Genomic DNA, 19,887 nt, shown 5'->3' with positions numbered 1-19,887 from the left:
ATAAGTGACATATACACAACAATTTTTTGTACAGAAAAATGTGACATTAACCATCATATGATAAGTTGATATCAAGTGACGTTATATACAACAATATCTGGTGTGTATTTTTGTAACAGAAAAATGAACTTTGTAATCATTAACCATCATTATGATAAAATCAGCATTCATGTAAAAATAAATCCAGCAAAAAGTGTCCATAAACCATGATTTTCAAATATTTAATGTAACAGATCTGATGCCCTTTTTTTATATTTCAAACATACCATAATCACAGTATAATTTTCATACAACAATTTTGTGAACTGTCAGGAAAGTTTTTATAGAAATGGTGTCTAAATAACAATACTGAGTTTTAACATAACTGCAAGTTTTTTGCTTGTGAATAAAATAAAACATTTTGAACAATATCATTGACAGAATATAGTCACCTCCATTGTAGAAAGAGAAAGCTGCTAATTAATGGTAAGGAATACCTCTTATAATTATTGGTTTACTGCATCTAATTAAGAATACAGATAAATAAACTATTTTGATGGATGATTCCACGAGAATTTGATTATTTTCAAAAAAATAACTTTTCACGAAAAGCTGTATACAGTCAAAGCCTAAAACAAACCCTATATCATAGCTAGAACTGTAAGCCAATAGCTAAAACCTTATTCCCCAGCTACCTCTTATCTGAGACCATATCAACGAAAGCAAATGTTCATCCATTTTGTTTCCATGGTAACCATTATTGAAGTTATTTGATGTCTCAAATAATAGACATTCATATGTTACAACAGTTGACAAATTTTGTACAAAATTCATCCAAACAAAGTTATTTCAGAAAATCTGTGTATAGTGACCTGGTTACTATAGCAACCATTACCTGATGCAACTTTTGAATCTTTTAAAGTCTCAGCAAAAACTAACAATTGCATCATGATTAAATAGCGATTACATGTACATACCGTGAAAGGTTTCAAAGTAATTTTGAGGCAGTTGCTGGTCTACCCTTACAGGTAGTACACTGTATTAGATTACTCTAGTTGCCAGGAAAAATGTCTTCTTATCATATTAGAGCGTCCATGACTATTTACCTGGGTTGTGTCCGAGCGTCCAAAACTCCTGATGTAGAGGTCATACTCTTTGACTGGTGGCATATCAAACAGGTCATACTCCGCGGTGTCGAGTTCAACCATCTGTAACAGGTCCTGGGCACGCTTGCCGATTATCGCTCCTGCATGGCTCGTCATTGCACGCTTCTTAGCTCCCATGAAATTAATAAGTGTCTTTGATCGGGACATTTTAGGCTGATCATCTTCGCTATCGTCTCTATCATCATTTCTTTGGTTGTATCTGTCATCTTCTCTTTGCTAAAAAAAATATTAAAAAACAGGGAATAATCTTCGTTAACATCAACTCAGAAAACTGAACAATCTAGCTCTGAATTACTTAAAACTTCACTTAAAAGTCACATTCTTAAAATTTCAACAGACTTGTTAAATAGATCCATAACCAGAAAGATTATAAATTTTCAGGACAGTCAGATTCCGTTTAGAAACAACAAGCAAATCCTCTGACATTTCTGTCTGGATATGGGAGCTTTCGATATTATAGCTTTTAGGCATCCAGATCATTTATCTTATAGGTCCATCGTACAATACCTCAAAGATGCTCCATCGCCGATAGAGCATAAATGATACCTATCATTTATACAATAACTGATGCATAATTGTGGTGCATATGAAATAATTCATTTTGCTTTTTGCACAACCAGAACTTATTTTCATATAGTTCCATTGAATTAAAATAAGAAACTCAAACTTTTCAATGGTGGTAATGATGTAAAGTAAGTCACTTTTGTAACTGAAGAAAAATAATAATTTGTCTGCTCCTGTTTTTGATACAGAAAAATGACTTTTTGTCGGTGGTGGAGCATCATGAAATAGTAGAATCAATTTAATAAAATAAGGCCACAAATTAATATCAATTATCTACAAATGCATATTAATTATTACTTACATCCTCATATCTATTTCTCGGACGGCTACTTTTAGCTCGAGAATCTTCTAACAGACGCTCATTCTCTTTGTCAAGGGCACTCAATAGGTCATTCATTTCATTATCCTGTACACAATGAATAAAACATAAATTTCACTTTTGTTTACAAAAATACATTAATCATTTGAATGTAGATCTACTTTATTATTGAGAAGAAGATATATTTCTGAAATCAAAAACATTTTTTAAGGAATAATTATCCACAATGACTGTAATTTAAATATTAAGCAGAAACAAATATTCATAAAAAAAATAAAGAATGTTACCAAAAATAAACATATCATTATGATTGTATAATGAAATGCTCAGTATATGTATCTGTATATTAGCTACTGTACATGCCCAAGTATACATATTTTCTGTTCAAATACCTATACAAACATTTGCGCTTGAAGCATTGTGAAAAATACTCAATAAACATGATCATTCAAATCTATGATACTGACTGTATCATAATAAAATAAGTTTAAATATCAAAGAAACACAATTTAACAAAGCATGACAATTTATTGACTCGTGCCCTATCTGTGCCTTGAACTCACGATCTACGGAACCCAATCGACTAGCCAGCTAGGCGATTGTATAGGGGGATGTGGATGTGGCACAGTGGTAGAAGGCGCAGGTATGTTTGGCTAGGCGATTAGGTGCCGTAGATCGTGAGTTTGAAGCCCAGATAGGGCACGAGTCAATAAATTGTCATGCTTTGTTAAATTGTGTTTCTTTGATATTTAATGAAATAAGTTTTATATATTTACATATGTATGTATCAGTCAAATATTACACCAAAGTCTTCATACATGTACACATAAAATTCTATAAATATATACATTAAAGATTTAAATCTTTTATTTCCACAACCTCCATACAACACCAATACCCATATTAATCATGCATGCTTAGAATACATTCACCGAAAACATGTAGTCACAACAGTTTGGTCCAAAAAACATTCCCGTTCCTTAAATCAAGAATTACCATAAACTGTCAACTCCACATGGAGTATCAATAAAAATTTTCACATATTTGCACTCAGTTTTCAAGTTCCTTTTTAAACTACATATATTATCACAAATCAAATTACTTATACAGCCCAGTAAAACAAATACAAAAAAATATGTTACGGAAATAAAAAAAAAATGAGTGCAAATATGTGGATACTTATCTTTAAGACTGTGGCGTCAGAAAGAAAGTCTGATGTGTATTCATTTCCTTATATTAGCAAAATCTTTGAAATGAATTGATTTCTTAGTGCTCCTTTTGATGTATATAATGTCATTAAAATATTGTTGAAATTGAAATTGAATTTCTTAGAGACAATATCCACTTTGAGTGGCCGTGTTAGAATTGCAAGCTTAAGATTTGAAAAAAATAATAGGATACGTCAAACAAAATCTTCTAAAAATGGAACCGTGGGTGACAATATGCACAAGGTGCCAAATTCTAGCTTTAAATTTGAAAAAATGATAGGACATGTCAAACAAAAACTTCTAAATGAGGTACTGATGGTGGGAATTGGCAAAGGATTTCAGAAATAGGGAGAAGGTAGGTGTGGGAGTGGGGAGGGATAGTGTGTTCTTCACTGATAAGTTCTTAAGAAGAATTTTCATATCAAGGTTGGGGGAAGCAAAAAGGACATAAACATATTGGATACTTCTGTTGTAATATTGTCATTAAATTTTGTTAGCACAAAGAGAACCGTCTCCCATAACTTTATGACTCACTTCTTCTATAACTGTATAGCCCCTTTTTAGTTAGTTACTGGTTTATTGACTCCATGGCTCCATATATTACAATGCTTTGTCTCAATGACTAAGTCAGTGTTCAAGATTATCAAGCTACCTACATGATATTTCATAGTGAATTTCATGATTTGCAGTGAATGAGTGATATTGATCAAAACAAATGTATTTAATTTTGGTGGTCGGAAAGTTCAAGTATCCAGCGTGTAGTGGAATTTTACATTAAAAGCTGATAAGTTTTACTATGAAATATAATAAATGACATTTGATATATTCTATTCAAAAGCATGATTAAAAAACTTTTTCACTGCATGGCGATTTCACGCTAAAACATGACAGTGACAACACACTGCAGTAAGGGTGACACACGGACATGATTGGGACGACTTAGATATAGGTCAAGGTCATATTTACAGAATAATCCAGTACTGTTCCTGGTCGTGAGCTCTTGTGTATCGACTCCTGTACAAATCAAACAACCCTTCAGAATCGTATCTTAATTTGAATCTTCGTAAAATCGTCGCAAAATTATTATTCAAATTTTAAATCCAACAACCCTTCAGAAATGTATCTTAATCTTAATTGTCGTAAAATGATTGTTTAAGTGCTAGAATAATTATTTGGAAGTTAATTAAAATCTTGATAAGAAATATTTAAGATTACATTAACATATACAGTCATGTAATATAATTATACCTCATGGTTTATATAAATGTTACATTCCAAATTACCAGGAAATAAAATATTGTTATTTCCCTCTAGGAAATTACATCATCATATTTCCTTGTGGTGCGTGTCTACATGGTAACCGCCCTTTGTTTCACACATTATCTCCCTACCGATTATTCTACATATAGTCTAATAAAAATATCTCCTGCCACTAGGCACCATAAATTCATGATATCAAGTTATGTGATTTATAATGTCCTTATTTAACAATTACCAGTATTGAAGATTAACTTAAATCTTACCATTCAATTTACTCAAAGATAATCCTTTTAAAATTCCAAATTCATTTTGGGACTCTTTTTCTATGAAATCACTAAATTGTTATCTCAGTCAATCAAAACCAACGTTACAAACGGCAACTCCATTTTTTCCTTTATGGGCTGAACAAGTTTGTTACAAGCAAAACTAATATATATATAAGCAAAAATATATTATATGACATGCCGAACTACACTCTTTCAAACGCAAATAAAAAGACTATACCACAAAAAAACATGGTAAGCTTGTTGCCAAGTTAGATCTATATACTATTGTACTATTTACAAGCATATAATTTTGAGATTTGCATGTGTAAACATTTTGCGACATTATTTTCGTGATAAATATCCCTGAGTGTGTAGAATGTTGTTTCAAATACACTTTATAATGCATAGGGGAAAGTTACGCAGTAAAAAGGACTTATAAGCTTATACTTATAAGTAATTATAACCCTAAATTTTTCCCTTGCATATAAATATCAACATTATATTTCTACATTTTTTATATTTAAATGAAACAAAATAAGGAGTCTGATAAATGGTCAAAAGAAACAGTATTCCTAAATTATTTTGGAAACACAATACCAAGTGCACTATGTGGAAGAATTAATTAACATCTACCTAATTAGGCTATCTACAGGTTTGACTAATTAAGAATTAGAGCTGTTATCATATATCGGCATCGCGATATTTCACGATTGTAGAGAAGAGACGACGATATCGTTAAAAAACTTATATCTACGATATCGTCGTCAGACGTAACCCATCATGTGTTAGTTGGAAAGGAAACAAAAACATTGCACTGTCGGACACGGACAGAATCTGATTGACTTGTAAACAAACATCTAATTAAAAGTATAACAAATAAATGTTTGTTTTGATGAATGTTTCACTTTATTTATTTACAAATTACACTCTATATTGTACTTTCATGATTGGTCCCCCAAACATGACTTATATTTCCATAAATTCCTTTTATATTTTACTTGGCAAAAATCGTGATATTATCGTGACGATATCGTCAAATTTTGACGATATCGCGATGCACATTTTCTCTACGATAACAGCTCTATTAAGAATCATTTTAAGAAAAACAGGAATACCAGGTAGTAAATTAAGGAAAATCAGAAAAATGTTCTAAAATCTAAAGACACTAAATATTTCATGAGGCTTCGTCTTAGCTTATTTCGCAACAGGTAAAAAAATAGAGCTGAATAACCCTGTAAATTCCATGTCAGGGTCAGCATAGTCCGCCTTTGCATATAAGGAGTTATCTGCCCTCGCAGGTAGGTATGGATCATGTTGTCATCCATTTGTTACCTATATTTTTTATACATTTTTTTATTGCATCAAATTTTTAGAAAAAGTGATATGATTTTTGTTTATCCACAATATGCCAAGACTGAACAGCAATCAAAAGTTCGATATATTTATGAAAAAAATTAACAAATTTTAAGCCAAAATGCAAAAAAGTATTTCTATCAATAGGACACTAACAGTTCAGCATATCTCTTACTTTTAATCTAAATTGAAGTTATTGTTCTATTGACAGAAAAATCATAATATTCCGTGGTGAAACTGGGTGTATTACAGATGTATTAGTAAGACTAAGTATTTTAAATCATTCTAAAAATTAAAGAAAAAAAATGTCTACACTATTACAACCTAATTAAGGCTACATTTGTAAGCTTATGTGTACAACAATAGTACACAACATGCAGCGCACATGCTTCTCACCTCGTAGTTTCTAGGCGACCTCAGTTTGGAGGTTTTAACTGAAGGCTATGAAAGACAACACAAGTTCTTATTATTCTTTGAACAAACTACCAAAAGGCTTTTCTTAACTTTCGAAAAGCAATGGTAACAATGAGAATTTCATTTCTGTTTTTGTTGTTGATATTTTTAACAAACACAATAATGGAATGTTTTTATAAGTAAAGATAATGTGTAACAAAAATCAACATATATGTAATAAAATATGAATATTTTTTTTTGAAAATCTGAAAATAATTTCATGATAATTTTTCAGTAAACTTAACAAGATGACTATATCATACCTTAGGTTCTTCTTCCTCGTCTTCAAAATCTTCTTCATAGTCCTACAAACAACAAAACTGGGATCTCAATGGATACTTACAATTCAGAAAACTTATAAATTAACAAAAATCAGGATAACAAATTCAAATTGCTCAGAAAAGAATAATGAGTTTGTAACTGGGAAGCATGTTTAATTACTGATCTGACAAGGTGGGCTTATTGACAGGCGTGGCCCATAATACATTTACTAATCTGACAAGGTGGGCTTATTGATAGGCATGGCACATAAAATATTTACTTATCTGACAAGAGTGGGCTTATTGATAGGCATGGCTCATAATACATTTACTGATCTGACAAGAGTGAGCTTAAAATGCATATACTTATCTGACAAGAGTGGGCTTATTGATAGGCATGGCTCATAATACATTTACTGATCTGACAAGGATGGGCTTATTGACAGGCATGGCCCATAATACATTTACTGATCTGACAAGGTGGGCTTATTGACAGGCATGGCCCATAATACATTTACTGATCTGACAAGGTGGGCTTATTGACAGGCATGGCCTATAATACATTTACTGATCTGACAAGGTGGGCTTATTGATAGGCATGGCCCATAATACATTTACTGATCTGACAAGGTGGGCTTATTGACAGGCATGGCCCATAATACATTTACTGATCTGACAAGGAGGGCTTATTGACAGGCATGGCCTATAATACATTTACTGATCTGACAAGGTGGGCTTATTGACAGGCATGGCCCATAATATATTTACTGATCTGACAAGGTGGGCTTATTGACAGGCATGGCCCATAATACATTTACTGATCTGACAAGGTGGGCTTATTGACAGGCATGGCCCATCATACATTTACTGATCTGACAAGGTGGGCTTATTGACAGGCATGGCCTATAATACATTTACTGATCTGACAAGGTGGGCTTATTGACAGACATGGCCCATAATACATTTACTGATCTGACAAGGTGGGCTTATTGACAGGCATGGCCCATAATACATTTACTGATCTGACAAGGTGGGCTTATTGAAAGGCATGGCCCATAATACATTTACTGATCTGACAAGGGTGGGCTTATTGATAGACATGGCCTATAACACATTTACTGATCTGACAAAGGTGGGCTTATTGATAGGCATGGCTCATAATACATTTACTGATCTGACAAGGATGGGCTTATTCAGAGATATGGGTGATTATCTCAGTATATATATAAGCTTGAATTCTGTACCTCAAATTCCTCATCTGCATAGGGATCTTCTTCCTCTTCTTCTTTCTTCTTTGAGCTTTTTGTATCCTATTTAACCACAAAAATATAACATTAACATTCTAAAACAATTATATCTGACAGTAAATTGTTGTTTAATGTGTAAAATGTTTTCTTATAACAGAAATCAGATGAAAGTATTGGTAATGATAATACATAATTATAGGTTTTTATGTAAGTAACAGCTAGTTCCTTTTACGGATGGAAATATGTTCTGAATGAAGCTTATGTAAAGAACTTCTCAATGAAGAGGTGGACCTAATCAGGATGTGAAATTTTAGTTCACAAACAAATTGTCCTGCTTTAACTTTATCCTGACGAATTCATGAACAGTGATAGAAAAATAGCAAAATATGAACATATTGAGATTTTGAAGAAATTTCACTAAAATACATAAAAATTAATCTATTGCATACCACTATATGCAGGGGTTTCATTATCTTTCATGTGAGGTGGTACAATTGCAAATTCAGGGGGTACTTTTCTGTACTATATAACCTACTTTAATCCAAATCAGGCGTTACAACATTATAACCCCTGTATATGTGTAAATATTCAATGAGGAACTGAAATAAATTACATGCAATGTAAACAAAATGAGAACATAAAGTTAATGTTACCATCATGGTGATAGTACAAACCAGACTAGCCAACTACCTCAAATCAAACAATGCTTCATCTGAAGAACAAGCCTACAGAGCAATGTAAAAGGCAGTAGACAACATGATTTTGAACTTACTTTGGGCTATCACATCCCTTTAATATTTTTTCATAAATGTTGGCTTTCGGAAAAATGACATACCAATACTATTTATATCACATTTGAACCACAATTGAAATGGATGACGTATGACTGACTATGTTGCACCAGAAAAAATAGGAAGGGTAAGCAGGAACATCGTTTAATAAACACAGGAATGGGAAGGCTGAACTGCAGGTAAGACCATTAAATAAACAGAGGGGTAGGAAGGTAGGAATGGCTGACCTGCAGGTAAAACCATTAAATAAACAGAGGCGTAGGAAGGTAGGAATGGCTGACCTGCAGGCAAGACCATTAAACAAATATAGGGGTAGGAAGGTAGGAATGGCTGACCTGCAGGCAAGACCATTAAATAAACAGAGGAGGGGGAAGGTAGGAATGGCTGACCTGCAGGCAAGACCATTAAACAAATATAGGGGTAGGAAGGTAGGAATGGCTGACCTGCAGGCAAGACCATTAAACAAACAGAGGGGTAGGAACATAAGAATGACTGACCTGCAGGCAAGACCATAAGACAAACAGAGGGGTAGGAAGGTAGGAATGACTGACCTGCAGGCAAGACCATAAGACAAACAGAGGGGTAGGAAGGTAGGAATGACTGACCTGCAGGCAAGACCATTAGGCAAACAGAGGTGTAGGAACATGGGAATGACTGACCTGCAGGCAAGACCATTAAACAAACAGCGAGGTCGGATGGTAGGAATGGCTGACCTGCAGGCAAGACCAACAAACAAACAGGGAGGCAGCCTTGTCTACTTGCAGGCAACACAATTAAATTAACAAACAAAACAAATGGAACAGGGAAATAGGTTTCATATTCAAAAACGTGATAGGTACAAACAGTAAATGAATGAGTGCTGGAATCAATTAATACCCTTGCAGAGCTTCACACAACTTACTTTCTGTCGGGTACCAGGTCTAGCAGACTTTCTCTGGAAATTAGGACAACAGGTTCAAAGGTCAAGTTAATATAGGTCAAAGGTCATACAGAATCAGGGATGCATGCTTGGTTGACTTGGTAGAATATGGAGGTCTTTACAAACACAAAATGGTAGCACCAGTACCATACAGGTACATTTAGTATGGATTTATTGGCTTCAAGGAATACATGAAGCTGTACCAATAAGCATTTTGCCTTGAGGCAAATAAGCATAGAATAAAGAAATGTGTTGAATTTTGATATTTCAATTTACTTAATGCTTCATTGATACAGGTACATGTCTGGAGTAGGTATCTCACAGATACTATAAGATAAATGGAGGGTGGGGGAGGGGGGATGGAGGGGGAAGGGGTGGGGGCAGCATGCGATGTCTGAGGTATTATATTGTATGATGCAATCAAATGAAACATTTCCTTCTATCTGTATGATTTGGTCAAACTTACATCATCTCTGTTTCTGCCATAGGATGACCTGGAAACAAAGAAGATTATTATACCATAATATTTATTTGATACTTAATAGTGTTATAAGGATAAAGGATCCATTGGGATATCCTCCAAAGATTTTGTGTTGCTTTGAGTTTCAGCAATTTTTTACATGCAAATCTTAACTGAAGCTCAAGCCTCTTGTTACATTAGATTCTTCCAATTTATTTCAAATCTTACAGATTCCACAACATCACAAACCTATACACAACCTCTGTACAAATGCGTCCAAAAACAATACACATAACTTACAAACTCAGTAACAATTCGTTTTTGCATATTTAATAGTTATTTGCCCTTAGGGGTAGGTATTGTAATGTGCTGAGGCCAGGGCTCGAACCAACGAAGTGGTCACCCATGTAAGAGTAAGTCGCGCTCCGCGTTGCTTCGCTACAGTAAATAGATGCCGACACTTATCCACAGTCACAAATGCTAGCTGTTGGACTATAAGGATGAAAAGCTCATATCCATGAACTGTCACACTATTGATTGTGAAATTATGTGTGTGCGAGCGCAATGTCATATATCTTCAGTGAAAACAACTTGAATTTCACTCACAAAATGATGACATCACAACGGATATCTTTCTGCAAAGAAGATAACTCTGTAATATAGAAAGACATATTACAGGAAGGAAAGGAGAACACTTAGAACAAAGGGCTATCTTAATTTTAATGACAATAAACATGCTGAAACAACTTATCACTGTAAGAAACTTTTTTATCAATTAGTTACCTCTCTTTGGATTTCCTCTCTTCTCTCTCCTTCTCTTCCTGTTTTCTTTGCCTCCTTTCTTCCTCCTTCAATAAATGACACCAATAATACATTTGATAGAAGTTGTTAGATTCTGTTTAACTCTCTACTGAAATATATATGGACAGCCTAACCTGTATGTGATGTGTTACGGTACTCTTGTCCTTTTTATAGTGCTATCCCACTGGAGCATGATACCAGACACACAGAACAACAAACACATCCCATCCAGTCACATTATACTGACAACGGGCAAACCAGTAGCCCTTAAACCCTTAATGCTAATCAGGTTCAGAAACTACCACTTATGTACTACAGGATATATACAAACTAATCTTAGTTTCAGAAATCTACAATTTGATACTGTATCCTACCTCTTCTTCCTTCTTTCTTCGTTCTCTGTCCCGGTCACGGTCACGGTCTCTATCCTTGTCTTTCCCTTCCCTTTTTTCTCTCCTTTCTCGTCTCTGTCTTTCACGTTCATCCTGATTCAAGTAAATTGGACTCACATAAAAAATTCGCATTGTCATGTATTTCATAACTCAAGGTTACAGCTATGCTCACAAGTGATAATTCAAACTTAAATTATGGCAAATTTGTTAAGTGCAATCATACGGATGTTTGAAATTTTGCTTTTGTAATAATCCAGTTTTTAAAATTTCAGTTTTCTAAATATTTGATCAAACGCTTATTTTAGTCTAGTTTTGAAATTATTTGATAGCATATATATTACAGTGCTCCAGTGAAGACTTGCACAAATACCCATTAAAATTTGTCAATTACTCCTAAAAATGGTATGAACTTGTACTAATTACCCATATACAATATTTGTATTATGCAACCCAAGTACATGTACATGTACATGTACATGTATTATAAGCACTTACATCCAGCAATAAAATCTGAAGAAATTTAGTAAAATCATAAGAATTCCAGTCATTTATAAGAGTCTCATTAGCTGTGTTCTTGTTTCAGATAGATATTTGCACAATCGCTAGCATGTCATCGATTACTATATACTGTAACCAGTCTAGCAACCTTTCCTGACACATATGTCAGAGTGGTATTCCAATCTCCTTTTTCAATCGTATGAGTATATATAATTACCCACCCGTCCAGACGCTATCTGGAGCACTGTATTATGTAATCATAAGATATAATGAAAATGAAAGACTGATTAAGCAGGAATCAAAATGCATGAAAATAAACAACGATCCATCAACAAGTGTTGCAAACCACTTCGTTTTCACGAGGTAAAAATTTTCACATAATATCGCAAGTGAGCTTGAACAAGAATTCAAATGTTTTGCGAATTAATGTATAAAACTTACATAAGAATGAAAGATTGTTGGTAAGAGCCATTGATTGTGAACTTTTGTATTTGTGAATATGTTGAAAATATTGAATACAAGAAATATTGTATACGCGAAAATATAGTGATTTACAATAATTGAATTAACACCAATCGACGAATTAAAGCAACCCTTGCCAGACGACATCTTCTGCAACAGCATTGTATAACATGAAAAAAAAATACAATTTATAAATTAATAAACATATCAATAAAATTTCCAAAAGAGAAGTTAATGCATTCAGAACAATAGCAAACATTTTTGTGAAACATAGCGAGTTCCAGTTGAGACAAAACCTCCCTAAGTCTCTTTTTGACTCTCACAGGTACGCCCATACGCCTTCTCTGCAATTTCTGAATGATTTATAAAAAACAATTTATGCTATTGTTTGTAACGTTTCATGATTACACAAGAATTCTGTATTTGCATATTACAGAGTTATCTACCCTTGTGGGTAAGTATTGATTGTGATGTCATGTGTTTGCTAGTGTAACATCATACTCTTTAGCTAAAACGATGAGAATTTCGTTCATTTAAGCATTGATATCATTATTTTTTAATTTCATCAGGGTATGAAAAAAAAATTATTTGCAAACTGTGTGAAGTCACAGATTCTCAGAAAAGTTTGCAAACAATTTTTTTGTTCATAACCCAATGAAGTTTAAAATTAGTGATATTAGTGATATCAATATGCTTATAATTATTTTTATAATCTATTTGATAAAAAAAAAATACGTTTAAATGTACCATTCTTGTGATTTTTCAAAGTATTCTTTTTCCAGAATCATAACACAATGTCAATGTCTCTATTGTGACATCATGATAATGTCAGGGTTTCAAGCCATTCTCAGATGATTTTTTTTCAAAGTTGTATGCAAAAAAAGTATTTGCCAATCAGAAATCCAGATTTAGTATGAAAACAAAGAAAAATTAATTTAAAAATAAAGACATCACAACCCGCAAGGGGGGTAACTCTGTAATATGCAAAGACATTTTACATAAATAGTAATACCTGTTAAAATACCATCATAATGAGTTGAAACACACTGTAAAAAATTTAATGAAATTAGAATTTGGAATTCTGCCTTGTTTTTCCTTTATTAACGTTTGACTATAGCAAAAAATAATTAAAATTTTGTAAACTGATTTAATTTGACATTTTTTAATCAAGTGACGATTGTGTATCAACAATTAATACATGTCCAAGCTCACCTCGTCATCTCTTGGCCTGTCGCGTCTCTCCCTCCGTCTGTCATCCTGTGAAGAGGTAACAGATTATTTTATTGATCAGATATTAGTTTGTACAAGCTGGAGACATCTATTTTATATCTGGATATATTTGGGTAGTAAAATAAAGGACATGGATGTAGAAAGGTCTGACCAACAAAGTTTCTATGAGCTAGGGAAAGTTTATTTTAAGGATGTGACACGTTAAAGTGATAAAGAAAAGCAGGAGTACATAGAGACAAACCACAGACTTGTGGTCAATGTAATTGCCCTATGAAGCATTAAAGGAGAAAATTTTCTATGATAATATTTATATATTGTATTTTCTGTTTATTAGGGCCCATGGCATTTTAAAAAATTATAACAAAGAGGGTGCTTATTTGGGAGACAAAATGTAAGCTGTGGATGAAATAACTCTATTTTTACAATTTGCCAGTTTTGCCCATTTGTTGGAATATACATATGTTGAATGGTAAACAAAATCTAAAAGATAAATATAACATATTTAACTCACATCGTCATCCCTTGATCTTTCTTTTTCTCTTCTCTCTCTTCTTCTTTCATCCTGTACCAAAAAACAGAAGTTTTTAGTAGGTACACAGTCAAACCTGTCTTTAAAGACCACCCACAGAACAAAGAAAAAGAAAGGACTTTTTAAGTCAAGACAGGTTTTATTAAGCAAGTGGTCTGTATAAAGAGGTGATCGCTACAGAAGGTTTTACTGTAATCACAAATGATGATACTCAAAACAATCATCAATATATCCTAGTAAATAAGAAACAAAATATTCTATATGGAGGTCAGTTAAAAGCTGGGTCAAGTACCAGCAACAAAAAACCAATTCATCAGCATAAATAGAGCCACTCATATCATAGTTACATTCCTCAGCTAATTTTGAAGGATGATAAATTGTGTGTACTTATCTATCATTGGAGACTCACGGGTGATCACACTACACTACGCTACACTTATCATCTGTGTGCAAACTCCTTCTAAAATCCTCGTAAAATATGCTAATTCACATATTTGACCGATTTGAAAACTTGATACATAATTCGGAACTCTTCAAATGAAGGCTGGTTTATTTGCTTGCACTGATGCTAAACAAAAATGGCTGTGCCCATAAAGACATGCAAGTTTTCTGTCAAAACCATTAAATACAAATCATATAAATTGCTGATTTCTAAAGTTAGCCAGGAACAGTATGAGATTATATATCTGATGCTTAGCGATTGGAACAAAAATGCACTGGAACCAATCAAATTCTTCATGCATATATATTACCTACAAAGATTTTACGAGGAGCTTGCTCACGGGTGATAAGTGTAGCGTAGTGTATGTGCGATCACCTGTGGGTATCCGATGACGTGTACTATATCCTACCTATCCTTAAAGATGCTACACTGCTGACAAATGGTATTTTTTCACTATCAAAAACAGGAGCAGACGATTTAGTAATATTCTTCAGTTACAAAAGTTACTTACTTTACACCAATACCACCATTGAAAAGTTTGCGCTTCTAATTTTATTTCAAGAAAAATAATTTATTGCATCCCGAAAAATTACGTGGCACTATATCCTATACGAATGAAGTACTGACTGCACATGTACCAAAGGCAAGATAAATTATTTTATGTTTTTTTTTGTGTTAATTAGACATATACATACACGATTAAACACCGATTATTGTTCAAATGGTGAATGTTATTTATGCTCTGTCGGAGGTGGAGCATCTTTAAATCAACAGATATTCACTCAAATTTGCAATGCACCTCAATCTTTTACATCAGTGACCCCTGAAAATTTATAATAAACTTTTCTAGCTTTTGAATTAGAAGAGTTCACATGTGCTTTCAGGGATGAATGGGTTAATGACATTAGAAATGTCTGGACATATATACTCATGACTTCATAAAGAATCTGGACAGATGGGATGAACATGATGAACAAGTATCACTATACCTCCCTCCCTCATTTCATAGAGGGCATAATAAATAACAACAATAAATATATAAAATAAATACTAACATCATCTCTGTGTCGTTTCCGATCTAAATCCTCATCTTTTCGTCGCCTGTCACCATCACGGTCACGTCTCCTCTCATCGTCCCTGTCTCGTCGTCCATCATCGTCCCTGTGATGTCGCCTTTCACTGTCTTCGTCCTTTCTTTGTCGTCGTCTGTCACGATCTTCCTCATCTCTGTGACGTTTTTCTCTGTCGTCATTTGAACGATGCTGTTTGCGTTTATCTTCTTCCTCTCTTTTTTGTCGTCGTCTTTCTCTCTCTTCTTCTCTTTCTCTATCTTTATTTCTCTTCCTATCTCCATCATTGTCGTCATCATCATCATCTATAGTTAAACGTTTCTTCCTTTCTTCATCTCTTGGTTTCTTTTCCTCTGTCTGATAGCAAAAAGTCAAATTTCATTTTATCTATTTATTACAAGTATCGTCTTATTTATCTATAGACATGGATCTAAGTTGCCAAGCAATAATGAAATACTGTATACCGTCGTTTATGAAAAAACCCAGCAAATATTGTTATTATTTCTTACTGTTTCTCAAGTATCACCCATGGCAAAGCTGTTAAATTTACCTTGCTTTTTCCTTCTCTTTTTTCTCTTCTTTCTCTCCTTTGTCTTTCTCTTTCATCCTGAAGATTCACAAAAAATAACAATCAAAATATGTCCTTTGGTGTAAGTTATCTCCCCTGTAGATCAAATACCAATAAATTAATGTGTAATGTAATAAAATTGTTAGATTATTATTATGGAATTCTTCTCCCTAAAAATAAAATATTGTACGAGAAAAAAATAAAAATTTGCTCTCTTTCCATAACAATGAAAAACTATACTTCAATATTGATCATTCTAAAATATACCAGTCCAATTGTACGTAAAATTTGGATGACTTCAATCTGATGATTGAAAAACCATGAAAGTTTAAACTTAAAAGACAAGTTCACTCTCACAATTTGATGTGGAAAGACCATCAATTAAAATTTTTAATCATTCGACTTTGTCTATTTACTACTTATTTTCCTTCCTGTTATATACTCACTCGAACTCCAGGGGTTACTATCACTGTTGTTATATCCACCTCTGGACTATGTCGTAGTGGAAATGAAGGCATTTCAGGAGAAATATACTGATCTATTCCGGGCCAGATTTCCACAAGGTTATACCAATCTTCAAAACCATAACATGTACAGTCATTTGATTCTTTTCATGAATATAAAGGAACAAATTACCTGCTTCATCTGTTAATTGACACACACAGAGCTAGGGGTGGATATAAAACAACAGTGATAGTAACCCCTGAAATATTGAGTATTATATTCCTTGTGAAAGATATGGATTATGATTACATACCAATCAATACTATCTATGAAAAATTGGGAATAAGAAACTTCTCATCTAAGGCTTAAAAAAACTAAAACATGAGTATATAAATTTCTAAATAGTGCTATATTGTACTATTTCAGAAATAAAACTCTAATTATTAGTTCAAATAAACGAAAGATCAATTAGCATGCAATAATTTATGTATGAAGGTACATATGTATTTGCATACATATATAAGTGCAATCATTATTGTCAAATATACAGAGGAATATTGAAATGTGTTACGTTGAACATTTTTTGTTTAGTCTACCTGGAATGAGACTACGCCAGAGTACACTGTACTTATATCTTTATGAAAGATAGACCACTCAGCCAGATGTTTAGAAAAATTCTACTTAATTTAGTTGATAAATCAGTTGTTAGTTACAAACACTGCATAATCCATAATCAATGTAAATATTAACAATGAATGGAAAAAAGGACCAAAAAAAAAGGAAAAAATGTAAATTGAAGAAAGCAAAAAGGCAAAGAGAATGTTATGAAGAAAAATCTGGTCAACTCTGCAAAAAAACACAGGTTTGATTAAACCACAGCAGGCATCAGCAGTCGAAAATACAGACATCGGGCTTACCTCAGTCAATTGAGACTGACGCTCTTCTGAGTTAGTTCGTCTTCGATCCTAGTAATTAATATGATTTCTAATCACCATAGCAACTAAGCATTTATATCTTTTCCCTATCCAATTTATGTTTAAAGGTAGTCATTGATAATGAAACTGTACAAACATTAACAATTTGCAATGTTTGTAATCATTACTTATGTAAGAGATGATACATAATATTGTAAATTCCATTATGTTATTCTGTCTTTGTATATTACAGAGTTATCTGCCCTTGCGGGTAGGTATTGATTGTGACATCATAGGTTTGCGAGCGTAATGTCATGCTTTTCAGAGAAAAATGTAAAGGTATTTGTATTGTTGTCAATGGCGAATAAATTTGCATCCTATACCAATGAGCACTATAGATATATAAATTTCGCCACACATTTGACGTCACACGTTTTCCAGTCATCGCTCATATTTTAGTGTTCTGCCAAACAGCATGGATACATTTTGGTAGTTCCGGCCTTCGGCTGCCACTTGCCGAAGGGTAAATTGCGCTCCTTTGTGCTGTATAGTTAAATATTTGTCTACTTTGTCCCGCTTTACTGTCCATATCCTATTATGTAATCGTGTTCGTTTAGTATGTCTTGATAAAGGGGCAGATCGCCTCGAAAATTTGACAAATTTTTGTCAACACGGTTGGAATTACTTCCTTGTCCCATACTGTTGTCAATGGAATCAATTAGCAAAGATATGAAAATAGGCAGTAAATTTCTATGGCTGCAAGATGCTACCAAACACTCTGCGATAACGATAACTAATCTCAATTCCTATAATCTCCCACTCTTTACAAAAGATGTCTGCCCCATCCTTAACGGAAGTAAAGTTATAGGTATTGAACTATTACAGAATATATTACTGCATTGCATTGAAAACCCTTAAATTAAACAATGTTGTTGTCAAATTATGTATAGTAAAAAAAAACAAAAAGTCAATAATTATGAAATTCTGTATACCGCCGTTTATGAAAAAACCCAGCAAATATTGTTATTATTTCTTACTGTTTCTCAAGTATCACCCATGGCAAAGCTGTTAAATTTACCTTGCTTTTTCCTTCTCTTTTTTCTCTTCTTTCTCTCCTTTGTCTTTCTCTTTCATCCTGAAGATTCACAAAAAATAACAATCAAAATATGTCCTTTGGTGTAAGTTATCTCCCCTGTAGATCAAATACCAATAAATTAATGTGTAATGTAATAAAATTGTTAGATTATTATTATGGAATTCTTCTCCCTAAAAATAAAATATTGTACAAGAAAAAAATAAAAATTTGCTCTCTTTCCATAACAATGAAAAACTATACTTCAATATTGATCCTTCTAAAATATACCAGTCCAAATTTGGTGAATGAAAAACCATGAAACTTTTAAACTTAACAGACAAGTTCAATCACACAATTTAAAGTGGAAAGACTTCTGTTTTTAAGACAATCAATTTAAATTTAAATCATTGGACTTTGTCTATTTACTACTTATATTCCTTTCATCTTATTTACTCGAAACTCCAGGGGTTACTATCACTGTCATTATATTCACCTTTGGGCTATGTTATAGTGGAGATGAAGGCATTTCAGGAGAAATATACTGACCAATTCCAGGCCAGTTTTCCTCAAGATTATACCCATCTTCAAATCTATTATTGTACAGTCATTTGATTCTTTTGATAAATATCAAAGGAACAAATTACCTGCTTCCTCTGTTGTCACACATAGAGCTAGGGGTGGATATACCAACAGCGAAAGTAACCCCTGGAATATCGAGGATGCTATTCCTTGGGAAAGATATGATTACATATATACCAAAAGTGCTCAATATTATCTATGTATATTTACAAATTAGGAATAAGAACATTCTCATCTAGGGCTTACAAAAAAACTAAAATATGAGTATATTAAATTTCTAAATAGTGCTATATTGTACTATTTCAGAAATAAAACTCTAGCTATTATCAAAATAAACAAAAGATCAATTAGCATGCAATAATTTATGTATGCAGGTATTTGCATACATATATAAGTGCAATCATTATTGTCTTATAAACAAAGGAATATTGAAATGTGTTACGTTTTAGTTTAGTCTACCTGGAATGAGACTACGCCAGAGTAAGCAAATATTGTATACTGTACTTATATGTTTATGAAAGATCGACCACTCAGCCAGATGTCTAGGAAAATTCTACTTAATTTAGTTGATAAATTAGTTGTTAGTTACAAACACTGCATAATCCTTACTCAATGTAAATATTAACAATGAATGGAAA

The 19,887-nt window shown here is 33.1% G+C and overlaps 1 protein-coding gene across 10 annotated transcripts in view; it reads right to left on the bottom strand.

Moving 5' to 3' along the window:
- Positions 1 to 19,887, bottom strand: part of LOC138321782 (cytoplasmic dynein 2 intermediate chain 1-like) — a 43,148-nt gene that overhangs the window by 18,189 nt on the left and 5,072 nt on the right. For 2 of the 10 annotated variants that reach the window (XM_069265740.1, XM_069265746.1), the window contains 14 exons: positions 18,674 to 18,730; positions 15,655 to 16,026; positions 14,140 to 14,190; positions 13,611 to 13,655; positions 11,421 to 11,531; positions 11,029 to 11,093; positions 10,252 to 10,279; positions 9,768 to 9,800; positions 8,073 to 8,138; positions 6,832 to 6,873; positions 6,512 to 6,556; positions 4,203 to 4,250; positions 2,011 to 2,115; positions 1,086 to 1,361 (listed from right to left, as the gene is read on the bottom strand). In XM_069265740.1, the coding sequence (XP_069121841.1) occupies positions 1,086 to 1,361; positions 2,011 to 2,115; positions 4,203 to 4,250; positions 6,512 to 6,556; positions 6,832 to 6,873; positions 8,073 to 8,138; positions 9,768 to 9,800; positions 10,252 to 10,279; positions 11,029 to 11,093; positions 11,421 to 11,531; positions 13,611 to 13,655; positions 14,140 to 14,190; positions 15,655 to 16,026; positions 18,674 to 18,730 (1,344 nt within the window). Of the gene's footprint in view, positions 1 to 1,085; positions 1,362 to 2,010; positions 2,116 to 4,202; positions 4,251 to 6,511; positions 6,557 to 6,831; positions 6,874 to 8,072; positions 8,139 to 9,767; positions 9,801 to 10,251; positions 10,280 to 11,028; positions 11,094 to 11,420; positions 11,532 to 13,610; positions 13,656 to 14,139; positions 14,191 to 15,654; positions 16,027 to 16,219; positions 16,277 to 17,598; positions 17,643 to 18,673; positions 18,731 to 19,887 lie in introns of those variants that run through there. The other 8 variants (XM_069265750.1, XM_069265741.1, XM_069265745.1 and 5 more) reach the window with 8 other exon arrangements.

This window comes from Argopecten irradians, chromosome 4, assembly GCF_041381155.1.
Source record: "Argopecten irradians isolate NY chromosome 4, Ai_NY, whole genome shotgun sequence".
Classification (NCBI taxonomy): Eukaryota; Metazoa; Mollusca; class Bivalvia; order Pectinida; family Pectinidae; genus Argopecten; species Argopecten irradians.
Note: the sequence above shows the minus strand (reverse complement) of the source record. Positions and strands in the feature narration are given on the sequence as shown.